This window comes from Aquarana catesbeiana, linkage group LG03 (assembly GCF_042186555.1).
Source record: "Aquarana catesbeiana isolate 2022-GZ linkage group LG03, ASM4218655v1, whole genome shotgun sequence".
Classification (NCBI taxonomy): domain Eukaryota; kingdom Metazoa; phylum Chordata; class Amphibia; order Anura; family Ranidae; genus Aquarana; species Aquarana catesbeiana.
This window is the reverse complement of record NC_133326.1, coordinates 712,432,332-712,454,949: the sequence shown is the minus strand read 5'-3', so window position 1 is coordinate 712,454,949 and position 22,618 is coordinate 712,432,332. Positions and strand designations below refer to the sequence as shown.

The following is a 22,618-nucleotide window of genomic DNA, read 5'->3' as shown; positions in this document are numbered from 1 at the left end:
TTTTTCCACTGCTCCCCATGTAGTCTAGGCTTCCGGGGTGCTCCACTTCACTGTCTTTTCCCTCATAAACTCTACAATTGTATGTAACAATTGGCGAAACATTATCTTTCACAATATAAAAAAAAATGGGCTAACTTTACTGTTGTCTTATTTTTTAATTCAAAAAAGTGTATTTTTTTGAAAAAAAGTGCGCTTGTAAGACCACTGCGCAAATACGGTGTGACAGAAAGTATTGCAACGACTGCCATTTTATTCTCTAGGGTGTTAGAAAAGAAAATGTATAATGTTTGTGGGTTCTAAATAATTTTCTAGCAAAAAAAATTTTTTAACTTGTAAACAGCACATCTCAAAAAGAGGCTCGGTCCTTAAGTGGTTAATACTGATCTGGATCAGCCTCACCCTGTGTAGGAGGATGTGACCCCTCCCAACTGCATTCCTCTCTGGTGTCAGAGACTTTCACTGTCATTTCTCTCTTCTGCTGTCAGCGATGGCGTCTGCTAACCTGAGAGCTGAGCTGGAGTGTTCCGTCTGTCTGAACATTTATACAGATCCTGTAAACCTGAGATGTGGACACAACTTCTGCCGAGTCTGTATTGATCGTGTGCTGGGTACACAGGGGGGGTCTGGAGGATATTCCTGTCCTGAATGTAGAGAGAAGTTTCAGGATCGGTCTGCACTGCAGAGGAACATAACACTACGTAACATAGTGGAGAATTTCCTGTCTGCTCAGCCAGATCAGGAGGAGTCCGGGGTCTTCTGTACTCACTGTGTGGACTATCCTGTACCTGCTGTTAGATCCTGTCTGCACTGTGAGGTTTCTCTGTGTGATAAACACCTCAAAGTCCACAAAAAGTCTCCAAAACATGTCTTATGTGACCCCACCTTGTCCATGGAGAGCAGGAAATGCTCCGTCCATAAGAAGATCCTGGAGTATTACTGCACTGAGGATGATATCTGTATCTGTGTGTCCTGTAGTTTGGCTGGAGAACATCGAGGACACCAGGTGGAGATGCTGGATGAGGCTTCTGAGAAGAAGAAGGAGACACTGAGGAATTTTCTGCAGAAACTTCTGACAAAGAGAGAGGAGACGGAGGAAAGAGTCCAGAGTCTGCAGGAACACAGGAGGAAAGTAGAAGAAAAAGCATCTGGTGACACCGAGAGAGTCACTGTCCTGTTTAGAGATCTCAGGAGACGTCTGGAAGACCTGGAGAAGAGAATCCTGAGGGAAATCTCCGGGAGGGCAGAGCGGATCTCCATCTCCATCCGGGATCTGGAAATAAAGAAGGAGGAGCTGTCCAGGAAGATGCGTCACATTGAGGAGCTGTGTAACATGACGGATCCACTGACTGTCTTACAGGAATCAGACACAGGTGACTTGTGTGATACTGAGGATGGAGATAATGAGGACAGAGAGAGACATGAGAAGCTCCTCCATGATGGAGGGGGTCTGGATGTGGCTGAGGTCTTACACACAGGTTTATCTGATATAATAACAGAGGTAAATGTATCCTTCTATATACAGGGAGCTGCAGACATATTACTGGATGTAAACACAGCTGATAATAATCTCCATATATCAGATGACAGGAAAACTGTATCCAAGTCAGATAGAAACCAGAATCATCCAAAAACACCAGAGAGATTTCAGGGTTATTATCAGGTGATGAGCAGTCGGAGTTTCTCCTCTGGGAGACATTACTGGGAAGTGGATGTCAGGGGATCAGATGACTGGATAGTCGGGATGTGTTACCCCAGTATAGAGAGGAGAGGGGGGGAGTCACTGATTGGATGTAATAACAAGTCCTGGGGTTTGTGGAGGACTGGTGATCGGTATGAGGTGACACATGACAGTAATAAGATCCCCTTACCCACCAAAATCTCCAGTAACAGAGTCAGGATATATCTGGATTATGAGGTCGGACGGATCTCCTTTTATGATCTGTGTGACCCGATCCGACATCTCCACACCTTCACCACCACCTTCACTGAGCCCCTCCATGCTGGGATATATGTATATAAAGGATGTGTAAAGATCTGTGGGGGGAATAGGGAATAATAGTGAGAACTCCGCCCAGAGACTGGTGATGTCACAGGGATGGGTAGTGGGATTGGTAGAATATTCAGCCACTAGGATAAAGCAGTGGGTGGGACTTCAGTCAGTGCCCTGCAGGTTTTTGTTAAAGCGGAGTTCCACCTTAAAAAAAAAAAATATTAAAAGCCAGCAGCTACAAATACTGCAGCTACTGACTTTTAATAAATGGACACTTACCTGTCCCAGGGTCCAGCGATGTCGGCAGCAGAAGATGAGCATTTGCTCGTCTCTTGGCTGCCCTCACCACCATCCTCGGTCAGGAAATCAGGAAGTGATGCGTTGCGGCTTCACTGCCCGGTTCCCTACTGCGCATGCGCGAGTCGCGCTGAGCGTCTTCACTGGTCCCCATTGTGTTCTGGGAACTGTGTGTTTCCAAGAACACAACGGGGGGGGGGGGGTGTGTATCTGTGGATATTCTGCGACTATCCGAGGAATCCGATGAGCGGAAGTTCCACTTTAGGGTGGACCTCCGCTTTAAATGTGAAATTTCTCCCTCTGTCACTCCCTGTGATTGGGTAGGAGATCTCTCCAGTTACTGGAGTAACAGTGAATGACATGTTCCTATTTGTCAGTAAAGAGGGGTGTGGCCTATCTATCTATCTATCTATCTATCTATCTATCTATCTATCTATCTATCTATCTATCTATCTATCTATCTATCTATCTATCTATCTATCTCATGACAATTACTTTCATTGTAATCATTAAACAGAAAGTTATGACAGTGTGTGACATCACCAATCTCCTCCTCTGGCCCCTCCCCCTACTCTCTGCCCCTCCCCCACATGCAGTCACTCTGTGCGGGGTGCAGTACGGTCGCTGTGATTGGATAGGATGGGGTCACCTCTCCTCTCTTTCCTCCTCCTATTCCATACAATCTATACTAAATAGAGATGAAAAGAAATGTAACAATCTCAGAGGAAATATATGAAGAAGGGATCTAGAGGTTTACTGCTAAGACAATAAAATGTGATGTATCATTAAAGTGTATGTCCACCCATAATGTTTTCTTTTCTTAGTTTTGGATGGAGTGGGGAGAATTAGAACCCCTGTCAGGTTTTTACTGCTATCCAGATCTCCATTAAAGAGATTTCTCCTCACTTCCTGTCCCGGTGACAAGATTTTACCAAGCAGGAAGTGAGGGGAGCTCTCCACAATTATAATAAAATCTGACTGGGGATCTAGCCTTCTCCTATTCTACTAAAAATGTATGTCTGGGTCCCCTTTGCTGATTTCCTCTCACTTCCTGCCTGGTACAATGTTGTCAGCAGGACAGGAAGTGAGGGGAATCCCCAGATAGCAGTAAAAACCCAACAGGGATTCTAATCCTCCCTCACTCCATCCAAAACTATAAAAAAAACATTTCTTAGCTTGGCATAGACTTTAATAGAATGTATCAGTAATATAATTGTGTTGGTGTCACTGTTATCAGCACTGAGATGTATATTGCTGTGCAGCATGTTCTCCGGTCTCACCCTCATCTTCCCCACCAGAGAGGACAATACCTTACAGAGACACGGCATACATTAGGCTGGTAATATGTAGAATATACGGGAAGCCAGAGAGGGTGAGACCGGAGAACACAATCAGGGCTGCTGTTAGAAATCATGGGGCCCCGTACATTACCTGACAGGGACCCCCCAACCTGGATGGGTGTGTGGGGTCAGGTGTATGGCTCTGAACACGGCTTCAGCCGCATGAACAAATTACTAATTTATGCGGCCAGAGTCCCTTTGGGAAGGAACCCTTAATTATGTTTTTTTGTTTTTTACAATTTATTTTTGTTTTATTATTTACATTTTTTAACAGCCCTGTGGATGGAGGGCTTTTGTGAAATATCAGGGGTCCATACAGACCCCTGATGATACACTCTTGAGACAGAAGAAAAGATTGAGGACAGAAACCCCACTCCTTTCTCTGCATCTGAACCTGCTTTTTGAACTGTCTGCACCATAAACTGCCCAGACCCCATACAGGAAAAGCAATATACATTACAGTGTTGCTAACAGTCACACCATCTGATTGGTTGCTGATTGGTTGCTCCGGGTCTCACACTCTGCATCACCGCGCTGAATAAGAAGAGATGTATTATGGGAAAAGGACAACATGGGGTTAATCTGTTACTTTATCTTTCTGAAAGCCTACAAAGGAAGCCGGGGGCCCAAATACTGTATATGACTTTGTCTGGAGGCCAGAAAAATATCACATTGCCTAGGGGCCCCAAATATATCATATGGCTTGGGAACACAAGTATGTGACATTCTCTAGGGTTCCCCAAATATGCCCCAGTCCCTGGGGGCCCAAATATGTCACATTGTGTGGAAGCCTGAAAAATCTAACATTGCCCGGGGCCCCCAAACATTTCCAAGGGTCTGGTGGCAGGGCCGAGCCAAAGAGTTGCAGAAGAGGTGGCCAACTTGGGTACTTCAGTGGGATGGGGGCACAAAAATGGCAGAACCTGCAACCTATACCGCTATAGTTTACAGTTCATGGGGGGAGGACACTTTGACTTTTTGCCTTGGGTGCTAAAGAAGTCTGTCTGGGGCCCCAAGTGTGTCTCAATACCTAGGGATCCTATATGAGGCTTTATTTATTTTTTTGAGACCCAAGTATGTCACATTCTTTTGGGACCCCAAATGGTCTTAAAGAGACTTTGTCACTTGTCCACTCAGGGCCCATCCCGACCCCTTTATATTCCCCAATATTGCTCTCTTCTGCTTCTCCATCCCCCCATGTGGGTTCCATGTTGGAATATGTCAGAGCTTACACAGGATTGATAATGTCACCCCTCCCCCTCCCTCATGTGACAGTATTCAAGCCTGGTGATTGGCTGCTTAGGCCTGAGCATTGTATGCTGGGAGAAAATCACATGATCCCTCATACCCGGGAAATTGGGAACCTAGTAAATGCTTTGATGGAGCAACAACATATTGGGGAACAGCAAAGGAGAATATATAGGGGGGTTTGGAGGGTTTTCAAGAGAACCTCCCACTTTACCCTGAAAGGACAAAGTGGGTGGAGTCTCTTTATCCCCCCTCTGGGCTGGCCAAATGTTCCTCAGTCACTATGACTATGTTCAGTGGTAAGAGGTGATGGGGTGCACTGATCTGGGGGTGCAGTGTTTACCTGGAGAGATGTACTTACTGTTATTTATAGACTGCAATATAACAGTGTACACTTCTCCGGCTCTGAGTATGGATGTACATGGAGACTCTATAGGGGGTGTACGGCTGCTGCATTACTTACAGAAGGGGGTGGGGCATTATTTCCTATGGCTCCTCCCAGTACATGATCATTATGTATAGTGAGATGGGACATTGTATAGAGTGCTGGACCTGAGACAGAGCGCAGAGTGTAACATGACTTATGGGAGGCACAGATGGAGGTGTACTGGCCCTTTAAGACCAAATCTATCTATCTATCTATCTATCTATCTATCTATCTATCTATCTATCTATCTATCTATCTATCTATCTATCTATCTATCTATCTATCTATCTAATAAGATTACAATATGTAGTAGAAATAAGAATATAATAAGTTTGAAGATGGTATCGTTCTTTTTCATTATATATCGCTGTCATCATGTATGATTGATAAGTGTATCTACATTATTATATCATATATTATATCACTTTTATAATGGATCCTAATATAATGTGTCCCCATAGAATGGATCACCAATAGAATTCTATGGGATCACTACTGATTTAATATTGTATCACTGATTTTGAGGTTTTTGATTTATTAGATTTTTAGATTTAAGTCACATGATAATTGCGCAAATGTTTATCGAAATAATATTTTTGCTGAAAATACAGGAAAATCATTATTAGTGGATACAAATACAACAGAACTTACAAAATTCCTTCTAATTCTAGAACATGAACCTGTATTGAGCTAATAAATAACAAATATTTGTAAGTTTTAAATTGTGTTTTTTTTTGTAAACCAGTGAGAATTGAAGGAACACAGAACTGTAAATAGGCGACTTACACTGACCAATGGCGGAAGCCAGTTGGGATTGAGAAAAATTTTACAACACGCCCCTTTTATAGAAATCGTTCTAACGATTGACTTCTGCTGAGCAGGGATGGCCGCACACGGAATGACATTGAGCGGATCCCCGCTGAACCGGCTGAATTTCCATCCATGTTCGGCCAGCTTTAGGGCTCATTCACACTAGGGGCAGGGACTGACACTCCTTCGAAAATTGGTCCATACTCAGATCACTTTTCAGAGGTGTTTGACAATATCTCACCTCCTAACCACCCGTTTAACCCCTTAAAGCAATGCCACCACCCTGCAACTGTGTGCATTACACATGGATATGGGGTGGTTGCAGAGTGGTCCTTTCTACTGTAGAGTCCGGAGGGAAGGGTTCCTCTGGGCACGACCGACCTGGAAGCTTCAATCAGAATCATGTGATGGAAACCAGATCCTATGAAATCTATGAATGGGTCATGTTTGGTGGGTGGTGGTATCTGCCGAATGCAATAAAGGGGTACCTGCTTTGCTTCATGGCCACAACATGTGTACACCCCTGACTGCTGACTCTGCAGCTAAAGGGGGAGCAGTTTTGGGCTCAACCAGGGGGTTATACCACCCCCCAACTGCTAGTGTGAAGGATTCTCATGTGTGTTAGTGCACCACAGACAGCCAATCACAAGCTGAGGAGACATTCCTCGCCCTGCAGCTGCACATATACATGTCCCTTGAAGCACATGGGGGAGGGGGATCAATGGACATGGGGGGATCAGAGGAAACGGGGTGATGAAAGCCCATGGAGGATCAGAAGAGATGTCAGAGATCTGCAGAGGGGAGAGGACACTAACTGCAGCCAATATAAAATAGGAATGGTGCTAGATGCGGGGGTTGGGGGATTGGGGGGTTCACTTTTTGAATGAATAGCTGTAATCGCCCATTTTTCTACTCACCAGAGTCTGGGGGTCACTTCTGGTATAAGTTGAAGGTTAGAAATAGAAATGTTTTGAGGCACTAAGGACTTTCATGGTAACATTGAACTCACTACACTAAATACAGTGTAAAATCATTATGTTTATTACAAAAGTTATACAAAACCATTAATAAATACATCACACACCAGCGACAAAATGTAATAATATTAAAAAAAGAAAAGGGAACTAAACCCCTTCAAAGACTGGATGTCTTCATATAGTCCCCCACAAATGTAAGGAACCTATAATAGATGTTAGTCCAGCCTTCCTTCCGACATGTTTTGCGGGGTAACCGCTTCCTCAGGAGTTTCAGAAGGATTAATAATCTGCAGAGCACAAGACATAGATCATAGCACACCAACAAAATATGTATAGACATATAGTATGTGCCCATGTATACACGTATAATAAAACACACATACACATGTCCACACAAGATACACACACATAATAAATTCACTATATGCAATGCATCACCACATGCACTGTGCAAGAAACTCATATGGCCAATGGAAACAGGAGAAGGGGAGGAGGGGGGGCAACACTCACCCGAAAATTCACACAGACCCATCCAGGAAGGGAACGCCACATATGGAGGTCTCCCCGGTCAGTGTGGAAGCCAGGTAAGGTGAGGGCTGATAAGCTCTGTTTGATATACGTATTTCTTAATATTATAGCATTGTAAGGGTAGCCAACCAGATGTTGTACATAGTGTAAAGAGTACTTAATATACACACCAAGGAGATCTAAGGATCCTATAATATTGTACACTGGCCGTGCGTGATCAAAGAAATAGTAATCCTTCAAAAGTACCAGCTGGTCAAAACCAAACCTATAGAGATAAATAGAGAGAAATCATTAGAGATGGGCCAAACACTCCTGGGTTCAGTTCACAGCAGAATTCCTGAACAGGGGAAAAGTTCTAACCCAAACGGTGAAACCCCATTGAAGTCTATGGGAGCCGATCAGGAAAAAAATCAAAAGTCCCCATTTGAAAGGCTTATATGCTAGTAATTGGCCATAAAAGGGATATGGGGGCAGGGTACTGCCCTGGGGGATATGTATCTATGCAAAAACATTTTTAAAGTGCAACATAAAAAATGAAAAATTCCTTTAAATATATATTCCGGGGGGGGGGGGTCCCCTTAGTCTGCCTCTAAAGTGGAGCATCTGTAGCATGTATAGAACCGGCTGCAGCAAAAATGACATTTCTAAAGAAAACAAAAAAGAGTCAAATCCCATTCAAATTGACTCGCGGTTGCAATTGCTGGGACCCGGCTTTTGGGAAAAAAAAGAAAAAAACGGCATGGGGTCCCCCCACTCCATACCAGGCCCTTTGGGGGTTTTTTTACGATTTTTTTTACCGGCAATTTTTTTTTCTTTTATTCAGCTGTCAGCAGGGAAGCTCATTGACAGCTGATGACTGATCAGTTGTTAAGGACGCCGCGGCTGGCTACCAGGCCCTGCTCCTTTACAACCAGCTTTTACTGCACCCTGATTGGGCAAAGCTTTGCCCAATCAGGGCCCAGAATGCACTGTGCAAACACCCACTGAACACCCTGCAAATTCAGGTGTTCCCAATATTTGGCCTGAACTCATGTTCAGCCTGAAAGGTTCATCCAACACTGGTAGTCATTAACCCTTATCGAAAATTGTGGGCATCTCGGGCTCTATAGATGGGCTTCATAGCTCACCTCAGAAATTAGCCTGAATCAGCACATCATGACAGCAGCCCTGAGGTTAGATGTATATACCACTTGTAATGATGTCATAATCCTAAGCATATAATGTTCCAGCCATCCTTGGAGCGAATAAGTGTAATTCCATTAAAACATGTAAGGGTATAATTTATGTGCAGTTTCACAGACTGAGAGATAAAGGTAAGTTGAGGAAAAACTATAATTGAAAAACAGGACAACCATGGTAAGCTACATATAAGTGAATTCAGCTGATCGACCGATTCAGGTAAGTCCCTTAAAACAAAATTACAAAGTTTCTAATCTTACCAACAGGTCCAACAGATCACATATCACTGCCAGAGGGTCAGTGACAATTTTAGGGAAGCCCATCCCCCTATATATAGCTCTGGCTCTTGCCCGGCCGCCAGTGACATCACCGGGCCCGATCCCATACTGCACATGCGCCGAAAACAGCACATGAGTAGTGTCTAACGAAGGTTGCCATGGTAGAGAGTCCAATCCATTGGGCACCCTGGACAATACAGGATATTGTTGTCACATGATGTCAACCCAGTGACACCTAGTAGACGGCAGATAGACTGCAAGGTGTCTGCAGTGTCCTGCATAAGGGACCACAGACTCGCTGGAGTAAAAACCAGTCCAGGCTCCACCCCCACATCGACAGGAAAGGAGAACCAGTTGGGCCAGTTGGCACCTCATTGGCCAAGAGTTAAAACAAAAACACAGTGCACGGGGCCCACATATCTCTGGTTACAATACAACAAATAACAATCTCAGCCATTCGAAGACAAAAAAATATAATAACTACAAAAACAATAACCATGGGGACGTGGCCAAGATGGCACACTGAGTGGATATCTGTGCTGGAGCTCTGCTGTTAAACAGGGCCAATCTCCTGCCATCCGGCTCCAATATCGCCCACTGATAGCTTGCTGACACCCTCATGCGACGCTGATCCTCTGGGGCAACTAGAGTATGTGGAAAGAGGCTCCATTTTCCCCTATACATAAGAAATCATTCCTGGCCTGCGGGGACCGTGTGGAGGCATCTGCACGCTCCTTTGCCAGCATGAAATCCTAGACTGAGCAGGGGGGACAAACCTCTTCTACACAGCCAGGCCTGGCTGAAGTCCTGGCGGCCATAGCCACCAGTCAGGCTTCTACCACTACTCTAACATCCAAAGTGTATGCTGTGCAGCTGGATGTGGGACTATACAGGCAGGACATGGACAAAGTGAGATCCAGGCTGTCCTTTGCTGAGCAAAGTCTGGGGCATGTGCAGGACACTGTTGCAGACCATTCCAATGATCTCCGCTCCCTGCAAACCAAAATTCGTGCCCTGGAATACAAGGCTGAAGATGCAGAAAATCGCAACCGGAGGAACAATCTCTGCATAGTGGGTCTTGCAGAAGGGGAGTGTCCCCACCCGACAGAGTTCATGGAGAAGCTGCTGCGTACTCTCCTGCCTGCGGTCCAGTTCTCACCCTTCTATGCTTTGGAGAGAGCCCACCGTATTTCCCCAAACCTGGGCCCCTGGGGTCACGGCCACGCACCCTTATCCTGAAACTCCCCAACTTTAGAGACAGGGATGAGGTGCTCTGAGCTGCCAGGGTACAGAGGGATCTCGACTACCAGAACACTAAACTTTTAATCTTCCCAGATTATTCGGTGGAGAGATAGAAGCTGAGGTGATCCTTTGACCAGGTTAAAGCTGCCATGTGTACCCGGGGTATTCGCTACAGTGTCCTCTTTCTGGCCCAGCTGTGGGTCCAAGATGGCGAAACTACCAGGTTCTTTACATCACCCAGAGATGCATCCTCCTGGCTGGAATCTTGGCCACCGCACCGTGGAGAGGTGAGCTCTACATCCTTTTCCCAACACCCTGCAGGAGTCTGTAGGCTTTGAGGGTGACTGCTCTGGACTGTTGATTTTCTGTGAAGGGTTGTTACCGGCTAAAACCGTTGCCTATGTGCACCACCAAGTTGTTATTTTGCACCTGTTGTTCCTACTGTGTTCCTCTCAAGTAACACATTAAAGAACTGTGCCCCTGGTAAACCCAGGTGTTGTTCAGGTTAACCTTGTATCTATCCTTGAACTGTGGAAGATCCTGCTGTATTCCATATGCTGTATTGTCACCTGTTGCCATTGGCAACCTCCTATGGGAAAATATGCTGAAGTCTCCTTTAACAATGGAAAAGGGATGAGGAATTTTCTGTACATTCAAAACCTATGGTTGCAGCTTGACAAGCTCTGTTAAGGGAATTACAGGGTCCTTTTGTTTACAAGATCCCAGGGTACTCTTTTCTCACAATCACTGTTCTGCTGGGACACTTACCTTGGCTGCACGTCAACACGTCCTGTTCCTCAGCAGTTACCTTAAAGTGGTGTTCCGCCCAAAAAAAATAAATAAATAAAAGCCAGCAGCCACACATACTGCAGCTGCATAGTTGCCAACAGTCCAGATTTTCCTGGGACAATCCCAATTTTGGGACCCTCGTCCCGATTGGAGGCTGTCCCGAATCGGGATTTTCCAGAAGGAAAATCGGGAATGTTTTTTTTTTGTTTTTGGAGCAGCTGGCTCCAGGAAAATGGCGGCCGGCGCCGCCGCTCAATCTTCCCCCTAGTGACAGTGAATAAGTGGAGAGAGGAAGGGGGCTCAATCCGTGCAGCCAATGAAGCGGCTTCTTTAGCTGCACGGCCCCTCCCCTCTCCACTGAAGCAGAAATCAATGGCGCCGCCATCGCCGTGTCTTGCCGAAAGTTCCCCAGCCCCGTACTGCGCAAGCGCTGCGCCTGCGCAGTACAGGGGTCCTTACTTGCCGAGGGCAAGAACACCGGCCGCTTCTGCACTGAGCGGGGGGGTTCCATTGAGGGGGGTCTGCACTAAAAGGGGGGGCTGCACTGAGGGGGGGAGGCTGCACTAATTGAGGGGGGCTGCACTAATAGAGGGGGGGTGCACTAAGGGGGAGTCTGCACAAATAGAAGGGGGTCTGCACTAATAGAGGGGGGTCTGCACTAATAGAGGGGGGTCTGCACTGATTTAGGGGGTCTGCACTGATGGAGGGGATCTGCACTGATGGAGGGGGTCTGCACTAAGGGGGTCTATACAGACTCTGCCGGGGGCACCTGATGCAAGGACAGACTCTGCCGGGGGCACCTGATGCAATGGCAGACTCTGCCGGGGGCACCTGATGCAAGGACAGACTCTGCTGGGGGCACCTGATGCAAGGACAGACTCTGCTGGTGGCATCTGATGCAAGGACAGACTCTGCCGGGGCACCTGATGCAAGGACAGACTCTGCTGGGGGCACCTGATGCAAGGACAGACTCTGCTGGGGGCACCTGATGCAAGGACAGACTCTGCTGGTGGCATCTGATGCAAGGACAGACTCTGCCGGGGGCACCTGATGCAAGGACAGACTCTGCCGGGGGCACCTGATGCAAGGACAGACTCTGCCGGGGGCACCTGATGCAAGGACAGACTCTGCCGGGGGCACCTGATGCAAGGACAGACTCTGCCGGGGGCACCTGATGCAAGGACAGACTCTGCTGGTGGCACCTGATGCAAGGACAGACCTGCTGGTGACAGGCGACGTGGCTAGTGACACGATCAGGGATCCCACTGATTCGGCATTATGGTGAGTTGAATGATTTAATTTTATATTACAATGTAATAATAGAAATAATGCGCTTCAATCATCCTGACACCATAACAACCATGGTGCCGGGATGATTGAAGCGTTAACACCAGGCGTTTGGAGTATCTTTATCTGCTGATTGTTAAACTTTCTAGAATACACATATTTCTATTGTGTAGGACCTGGGGCTGCTGTCCCGTCATTCCCCTCTCCCCTTCTCCCCCTTTCTCTCTCCATCCCTCATTCATCTCAGACTCTAACCACACCCTCTTGAGCCACGCCCATTTAAGCCACGCCCACTTTCCACGTAAGCCACGCCTATTTTTCGCCGCGTAGCACTTGTAATTTTTTCCCTAAGCCGCGCCTACAAACCAATGCCCTGCCCCCTAATTATTGTACGGCTCCGCCTACAGCCAAAAAAGTGTCCCACATATTTTTTTTTGCAATGTTGGCAACTATGCAGCTGCTGGCTTTTAACAATAGGACACTTACCTGTCCTGGAGTCCAGCGATGTCGGCACCGCAGCTGGTGTTTTCATCAGCTGTCGGGTGCTGCCGCCACCATTGCAGGTAAGGGTACCCAGCAGTGTAGCCTTACGGCTTCACGCCGGGAACCCTACTGCGCATGTGCGAGGCCCCGCTCCTCTCTTCTACTGGCCCGGTGACACGGAGAGAAGGAGGGAGGATGAGGGAGCCCCACGGTGATGTCACGGGCCACGGCCCAGACTCCTGGAAGTGGGAACAGGATACCTGTCAAAGACAGGTATCCTGTCCCCCCCCCCCCCCAAAAGGTGCGAAGTGTGGCACCGGAGGGGGAGAGGAGACAAATGAGTGGAAGTTCCACTTTTGGGTGCAACTCTGATTTAATGTCCTGGATCATCCTTTCCCATCAACAAATTACGTTTTTTCAATTTTTTCTTGCCCATTTTCTTTTCTTTTTTCTTTTCCTTCTCATGCAGGAGAAGCTCTCGATTTTATTCTATTACTGTTGTAATTCTTCTACAGTGGAGATTCCATTTCCTCCAAGCTGACAGACTCCACTACGAGACACTACGAGACTACACCCACTGGTCCACGCCTCCTATCATGGGGTGTAACATGTTTAAGGGTACATGCGGGGAGGGGGAGGTTTGGGATGTTTTGTTATGGGTTTTTTTTTTTTGTTTTTCAAAGTGCTTCATTTTTTCTCTGTATGTATGATCTTGACATTAGAATGCTACTGTGCTTTGGGTAAGCAATACTATGTAATGTGTGCTATATAATTGTCTTATATAACTCAGGAGCTGGGCTGCTGCCCCTGTGAGCAGGTGTTTATCTCCAATGTATCTCTCCACACTCCCGATGTCTCAATTCATTGCGATTTCCTAGAATGTCCGGGGCCTGAATTCCGCTGTTAAATGGTCCTTGGCGTTCCGCTCGTAATCTCCAGCTAGCATAGAGTGCCTGTCCCGGGACTAGCTGGAGATTACGAGCTCGCCGCTCGTCAGAGATAAGGCACCTGTTTATTTACTGTTATGTGAGTACTTTATTATATTCATAAAAAACAAGTTCTCAGCCGACAATATTACACTATTTGGGACCTTCCTTTTCTTTCATTGGTTACCCCCCTTATATCCATGGAGAACTGAGCTTCTGCATGAGCATGTCGTTTATAAGATAAAAGGTTGCTACTCCCTAATACTGGTCGTACGCTGATACCCCGCTATCTGGAAGGACCAAGTTCCTGCATAAGGATAAAAGGCTTACTGCTAATACTGGTCTTATGCTGTTACCCCATTACCTGAAGGTAAGGGGCCACTACTTATAAGTGTGTGGTTTGTTGCACAAAGAGGAAGTATCACTATAGATTGGTTCCAGCCACCCCATTTTTTAAAGAGGACTGTTATATGTTCACTTTATTTGGACATTTTTGTACTTTTAGTCACAAGGATTTTGGTTCTGTTGCACGAGTCACTTTGTGTAGTGTTTGCTTGCTGTGTGTATAGCATGCACAGTATGACATTTAGATTGTACATTTGCACCTTATTTAAGCTATAATTTTATATATATTTTTTTACATTATTTTCACCGATTGGGTCTGTAAGTTGTACCCATATACATTTCACATGCTTTGGTCACATGTGTGTTATGTTTGTTATGTTACAGTCACTTATTGCTATGTGATATTATTAGCACTGTCACTTTATTTCACTTGCATCATCTTGTGTTTTTGATTAGTGTGTTTATCAATAGCACTGTCACTTTATTTTACTTTGCAATATTTCCCTGTTGGATTAGCGCAGCACCACACTTTATTTTTTGTTTTATTGGATGATTAGGGGCAGGGTGTACCCTATCCGGTGTAGGCAGCTTTTTCATTAGCTCCATTGCAATACATATGATAGCGCAGGAATAACCGTATACAAGTTTTCAACAGGAACGCAGGAGAAAGTCTCTGAGATGTGACCAAAGGTGCAGGCATAGAAGAAGTGAGCTGGAGGGCTTTAAGTAGGCAGGACTGACGAGCAGATCATCAACAGCTGAGTCACTGTGGAGAGGTGGGAGCTGGCAATTAGCCGACAGCTGAGCGGCCAGCCCAGAGAAGGAAGGGATGACTATGTCGGAGCCCAGCTCCGACATAGTCATCAGTCATCAAAAGGAGCGGTGCGGTGTGATGGCGCCAACTTCGGATCAGATTGAGATATCAGGAAAGAAGTGTGGAAGGAGTCTTACAGTACTTGGGCCTTCTGTGGTGAGCGGGCACTTGCCCAGATCAGTAGAGTGCACTGTTACTGTGCGAGGAACTTTTATCACCGTTTACTTTGCATTTGGAACATTGCATTATCACCTAGGGGGAGCCCTTGAGTACAGGATAAATATATAGCATTGTGCTGTGGAATTGGTGTGTGTGTGTCTCTGAGTTATCACACTGTTCACTGTGTTGAACTTTCATCCCAGTAAACGTTTCAAATGGTTAATTGATATCCTGTGTGAGTATTTATCTTTTTTGCAGCTGGTGCAGTGACAGGTTCCAAGGTTACAGTAAATATACTGTATACTTGCTGTGTTTCTCTCCACTGCTGGGTCCCATACTAATATCATTATACCGTTGTGCCAGAGGGGCTGAGACTGTTCTTGGGGTTGATAGGCAGGGTGCAGGATTGAACATTCATCTGTGGTGTTGGTGGGGATCTATGTTCCACCCCTAGCCTCAGTCTAGGTTCTACAGCTTATTATGCAAATTGTGATACAGATTGATATTAATGCGGTCTATCCTATGGGGGATTTCAGTATGGTCCCTTCCTCTGCTATGGATAGATTTGCATACTTCGGCTCGTGACTCTCCTGACCTCTGGCAGTGGGCTGCCACCTTTGCCCTCATGGATGTTTGGAGACACATGCATCCGAATTTGAGATAATTCACTTGTCACTCTGCCACGTACAAGACCCTGTCTAGAATAGATCTGGATATCTCTGATCATGCCCCCTTATGTCTCTCCCTTGCTCTGTCCACCCCCCCTGAATCTCGCATTTGGAGGCTATCCAGATTTTGGGTGAATGATAAATGCCTACAGGAGCCACTAACTGCTTCTATTTGCAACTAATGGACAGACAACCAGGACTCTGCCTCTCCACCTGTGCTATGGGACTCCTTTAAATCCTGGGCTAGGGGGAATACATTTCCAAAATCTCACGTATCAAGAAGGAGGCTGCCCGTTCCCTGGTGGAGCTGGAGGAGAGAGCGACTACTGTAGACTGGCAACAGGCATTATGGGAGTTGTCTACCAATAGAGTAGCCCAGATTGATAAAGCCCTATTATATTCGGCCCAAAAGGTTTTTGAATTTGGGGGGGAAGAATGGTAGACTGCTGACATGGTTGGCGAAAGGTAGCATCCCATCCACACCCATCGGTTGTATTAAAAATGCAAATGGCCAATAGGTACATACCCCTATCCAAAACAGATTTGGACAACAGTTTAGAATCTTTATACACTAAACTGCTCACAAAATTCCAGACAGAGATGCAAAATCCACATGTACCTTATCCCAAGAAATCACAGTAATAGGTACAAGCACTGACCTGCTGGAAAATAAGCACGATGAATTATCAATTGCTTTTAATCACTTAAGGACCGACCCTCTTTCTGAGATTTGTTGTTTACAAGTTAAAAACATTTTTTTTGCTAGAAAATTACTTAGAACCCCCAAACATTATACATTTTTTTTCTAACACCATAGAGAATAAAATGGCGGTCGTTGTAATACTTTCTGTTACACCGTATTTGTGCAGCGGTCTTACACTTTTTTTGGAAAAAATACACTTTTGTGAATTAAAAGATTAGACAACAGTAAAGTTAGCCCAATTTTTTTTATATTGGGAAAGATAATGTTACGCTGAGTAAATTGATACCCAACATGTCACGCTTCAAAATTGCGCCCACTCGTGGAATGGCGACAAAATTTTACTCTTAAAAATTTCCATAGGTGACCTTTAAAAAATTCTACAGGTTGCATGTTTTAAGTTACAGAGAAGGTCTAGAGCTAGAATTATTGCACTCACTCCACCGATCACGGTGATACCTCACATGTGTGGTTTGAACACCATTTTTATATGCGGGCGCTACTCACGTATGCGTTCGCTTTTGCATGTGAGTTCGTTGGGACGGGGCGCGTTTAAAAAAAAAAAATTTTCTTATTTATTTTACCTTTTTTTTTTTTATTTCTACTGTTTTTTTTTTTTTTTTATGTCACATTTATTCCTATTACAAGGAATGTAAACACCCCTTGTAGTAGAAAAAAGCATGACAGGTCCTCTTAAATATGAGATCTGGGGTCAAAAAGACCTCAGATCTCATATTTACACTAAAATGCAATAAAAAAAATTGTCGTTTAAAAAAAAAAAAAAAAAAAAAAATGTCTCTTTAAGAGCTATGGGCGGAAGTGATGTTTTGATGTTGCTTCCGCCCAGCAATTGTATGGAGACGGGTGGGGGCCATCTTCCCATCACTTGTCTCCATACCCAGCTAGTGACTGGACGCGATCGCCTCTGCTGTTGCCGTAAGCGGTGGAGGGCACCAGATTGTGGCGGGAGGGGGGGCCCCTTCTCCCGCCGCCGATACGAGTCGATACCGCCGCAGAGACCACTTTTATCTTGTAGTGGACCGTCCGCTGAAGAAGGAGATACTGGGGTTATAGCAGCTAGCTGCTGCCATAACAATGATATCCTCCTTCAAACAGCTGACGTAAAACTGCTGCAGGTGGTCCATAAGTGGTTAATAATCTCTCAAGAGAACATGAAACACTTTCATCAGCTTTTACACAGTTGCAAGCGCAGGTGGAGGATTTAGACAATAGAAACAGAAGAAGTAATCTTAGAATAAGAGGAGCCCCAGAATCTGTCACAGATTTAATCGCATACTCTACAAATTTATTCCAGTTTCTGTTGCCAGAGCAGGACCCCAGATCCTTCATATTCGATCGTAATCATCGTGTACTAAGAGCCAACCCCCCACCGGATAAACCCCCCCAGGGACATTGTACTATGTATGAAGGATTTCCTAATCAAGGAAGAAATAATGCGTGCTGCACGGGGCATCAGAAATATCATTCTGGATGGAGTTCAGCTGCAGATCTATCCAGACATCTCGCAGGCAACGCTTGACAGACGCAGAAAAATGAAAGAAATCATCTCAGTACTTTCCACAGCAAGGATCCGGTATAGACGGGGTTTCCCTTTCAAGTTAACCCTTTCATGACTAAGCCTATTTTTGAAATTTGGTGTTTACAAGTTAAAATCTGTATTTTTTGCTAGAAAATTACTTAGAACCCCCAAACATTATATATATTTTTTTAGCAGAGAATCTAGAGAATAAAATGGCGATTGTTGCAATATTTTTTATCACACGGTATTTGTGCAGCGGTGTTTTAAACGCAAATTTTTGGAAAAGTGACATTTTCATGAATTTTAAAAAATCCAAACAGTAAAGTTACCCCAATTTTTTTGTATAATGTGAAAGATGATGTTACGCCGAGTAAATAGATACCAAACATGTCACCCTTTATAATTGCACGCACTCGTGGAATGGCGACGAACTACGGTACCTTTGAATTTCCATAGGCGACGCTGTAAAAATTTTTTACGGTTACCAGGTTTGAGCTACAGAGGAGGTCCTGGGCTAGAATTATTGCTCTCGCTCTGGCGATCGCGGCGATACCTCACATGTGTGGTTTGAACACCGTTTACATATGCGGGCGCGACTTCCGTATGCGTTTTCTTCGCTGCGCGAGCTCGCGGGGACAGGGGCACTTTAAAAAATTTTTTTTTTTTTTTTTTTTTTATTTTATTTATTATTGTACTTTGTAAATTGTGTTTAAATTTTTTTTTTTTTTTATTTTTATTGCTGTCACAAGCAATGTAAACATCCCTTGTGACAGTAATATGTGGTGACAGGTACTCTTTATGGAGGGATGGGGGGTCTAAAAGACCCCCCATCCCTCCTTTACACTTCAAAGTATTCAGATCGCCGAAAATGGCGATTCTGAATACTGTGTACTTTTTTAAATTCGGCGCCATGGGCAGCCGAGTAAACGGGAAGTGACGTCATGACGTCGCTTCCGCGTTTACAACAAGAAGGCTGGAACGAAGCCACTCGCAGCTTCGTTCCAGTCCGCCCCCAGCCGCCGAAGGCAGCCGAACGGACACCGGGCCTCCCGATCGCACGGGAGGCCCGGTAACAGCGGCGGGAGGCGGCGGGAGGGGGGGATGTCCCCTCCCGCTCCTCCGGTATAACAGCCGAGCGGCTTTTAGCCGCATCGGTTGTTATACTCGGGTAGCCGATCGCCCGCTGTAAACAACGGTACCGGGATGATGCCTGCAGCTGCGGGCATCATCCCGGAATAACCCCGGAAAGCCGAGTACGCATATATGCGTACGGTCGGCGGGAAGGGGTTTTATTCCTCATAACGATACCACCTACATCGCCATCACTATCACCGAAAGGTCAAGACATCCTGACAAAATGAGGCCTTCTAGAACCCAGCAACCCCCTACGTTCTCCATCTACACCTCGTCCAGATCCGATCTGGAATTCCCCGGCATCACGAGGTGATAGACCCAGATACAGACATGAACCCGGTCAATGGAACTAGGAAGATCTTCAATTTTTCTCCTATAAAGGTTAACAAGAAGACCATTTTTTGCTGTATATAATTGTTAATTTTTGCAGTTTTCATATTATTTATTTTATTTTTCTTCTCGTTATTTTTATTTCTATTTTTCTTCGTTTTTGTATATAGTATTTTACCTAACAGGTATATGCGATCTCACCCTAACTAATTGATGAGACCTCACGGTTACATACAGATATACAAATGCATCAGTCTATTACTACCGTATATACTCGAGTATAAGTCAAATTTTTCAGCACATTTTTTTGTGCTGAAAGTGCCCCCCTCGACTTATACTGGAGTCAAGCACTTTTCTGCAGCAAAAATTTTCATTTTCCAAACCGACTTTGGGGCCCCGTATCTCAGGGCCACTTGGTGCTAGAAACCCCAAATTTGGTATGCAAATCCAGAGGACATGGTACCATAACATATCCAAAGCTGGGGTTCCTAGCACCAAGTGGCCCTGAGATACGGGGCCCCCACCTGGTTTGTAAAATGTCATTCTCTGCTGCAGAAAAGTGCTTGACATTTTCTGAACTGATTTTTGGGGCCCTGTATCTCGGGGCCACTTGGTGCAAGAAACCCTGGCTTTGGAAATTTTATGGTGCTAGTTCCACTGGGTTTGCACACCAAATTTGGGGTTCTTAGCACTAAGTGGCCCCGAGATACGGGGCCCCAAATTTGGTCAACTGTGTCTATCTGCAGCAATGTCATTTCGGGACCCTTTGGGTTCAGAGACCCCAAATTTTGGCTGCAGCTAGGGGGCATCTAGGAACCCTTAACTACAGAGTTTGAAGTTCGGGGGACCTATGGCTGCAAATAGGCACAGTGAGGCATGCAAATGGGCACAGCGATGCTGCAAATGGGCATTGTTGACCCTCTTTTCCACTTACAGTAGCTGTGCATTTCTCACCCTCGTCTTATACTCGGGTCAATAAGTTTTTCTCATTTTTTTTGTGGTAAATTAGGGCCGGAACGACTTATACTCGAGTATATACGGTAATTGTAATATTAATCCAATCCAATACAATCCAATTCAGTGTGAAGCAAGCGTATTCAGATAAACTGACTAAACTCATCCGAATAATGGAACCACACTGACATCTACTGTCCTAACTTGGTACAACAAGCCTTAATTATTTTTCTGTCCACAGATCCTTAAAGTGGAGTTCCCACTATTATTTTTTTTATTTTTTATTAATATCCATATATTTGGTTTATAATGCTTATTTAAAGCACCGACATGTGTGTTATTAATCGGCGATTGATTGCCGATTTTAGAGAGGAATATATCTTATATTCCTGTTTTGTGACGGGTTCCATAGTGCTTGTGGACATGTGAAGCCCACAAGCACTATCTTCCGGGCTCTGGCGCAGCTGAGCGACCGGCATGCACCGCCTGTTCTCGCGCATGCGCCGCACACTTCTGACATTGCCATTACCAACGAAGCCCTCGGCGCTGCCCAGTGACTCCTGGGAAATGATGACAGACATCTCCCAGGAGCACTAGCGAGCGCGGGCGGCGAGGGAAATGACGTCAGGCGCCTTGGAGAGGAAGAGGCAGATTACGAGGGACCCCCTAGCAACAGACCTGAAAAGGTGAGTATTTTTTTCCAAAGGTTGTTATTTAGATTTAATGCTGCTGATTAATGTAAAAAAAATATGACTGGAACTCGGCTTTAATAGACTCAGAACAGTATTTTATATCTTCTATTCTATCACAACACTGCCATCTTGTGTCCTATAATGGTAAGGCGTATCTCAAGGAAAAGACTCAACACTGCCATCTTGTGTCCTATAATGGTAAGGCGTATCTCAGGGAAAAGACTCAAGCTATGGACACTTGTTGCTTTCTTTTACGGATGCTTCTCACAACTCTCATTAGACATGTTCTTATACATCAACACGGTTTACTTCAGTAGACACATTCCTCTCTTTTTTTTAATTATTCTAGAAACATCTAGATCCAACTCCTAGACATAAAAAAAAAGTCAAAGGTTTTCTTTGTTGACCCGCTCATATATGCTGGTCATTAACATGGCCTGGACATCAGTGGAACAATATACCTGTTGGGCATAATAGACAATATCACAATAATACACTTCAATCTCTGGTATAGTGGTAGTAATATATATTATTCACCACGTATTAGAAAACAATCATATCATTGATGTAAATTTGCTCTGAACCTGGTTGTTCTTCATCTCCACTTGATGTCTCGGCCACTTTTAGATTTACCGGCTTTCTTTTCACAGTTGTAAATAACAGACACACCGACAGCGTCTTTACACTCGAGTATACTGGATAGAAGTCGCACAGTTATACATGTTCATGACATTGGAGGTGACGTCCCCCCTATGCCGACATGATTGGCCCCCCTCTCACTCACTACAAATTCTCTCACTAGAGACATTATTCCTGTTTTTCCTAAAAGATTATTTCTATATTTCTTCATGTGCCTCTTACTGTTATTTCTTGTTAGATTCAAAAATTTTGATTCTTCTACTCAAAGACGGAGTTTAACCACTTGACGACCGCCTCACACTGATATACGTCAGCAGAATGGCACGGGCAGGCAAAATCACGTACCTGGTACGTGATTGCCTTCCCGCGGGCGGGGGGTCCGATCGGACCCCCCCGGTGCCTGAGGCGGTCGCCGTTGGTCTGGGAGCGTTTAGTGATGAGGGGGAGGCCATCCGATCGTGGCCCCCCCCTCGTGATCGCTCCCAGCCAATGAGAATCCTCCCCTGCCTGTGTGTAGTACACACAGGCAGAGGATGTGATGTCATCTCTCCTCGGCTCGGCAGTTTCCGTTCCGGCGCCGAGGAGAGAAGACACCTGAGTGAGTATAAAACACACACACAGTAGAACATGCCAGGCATACTTTGCACCCGATCTCCCCCCCTGTCACACTGACACCAAGCTGTTTTTTTTTTGTTTTTTTTTCTGATTACTGCATGGTGTGAGTTTGTGACAGTTACTGTGTTAGGGCAGTTAGGGTTACCCCCCTTCAGGTCTAGGGTACTCCCCTAACCCCCCCTAATAAATTTTTAACCCCTTGATCACCCCCCCGTCGCCAGTGTCAC

General features: G+C 45.3%; 1 protein-coding gene across 1 annotated transcript; it reads left to right on the top strand.

Annotated features, from left to right (window-relative positions):
* The first annotated feature begins 460 nt into the window (after nt 1-460).
* On the top strand, nt 461-6,024 carry LOC141133662 (E3 ubiquitin-protein ligase TRIM39-like). Its single transcript, XM_073623158.1, has one exon. It carries the CDS (start codon nt 488-490, stop codon nt 2,054-2,056), a length of 1,569 nt encoding a protein of 522 aa, XP_073479259.1. The 5' UTR covers nt 461-487; the 3' UTR covers nt 2,057-6,024.
* The last annotated feature ends 16,594 nt before the right edge of the window (nt 6,025-22,618 follow it).

Bases quoted from the DNA above. Each gene is read 5' to 3' on its own strand.
- LOC141133662 (XM_073623158.1), top strand. From the start codon at position 488: ATGGCGTCTGCTAACCTGAGAGCTGAGCTGGAGTGTTCCGTCTGTCTG.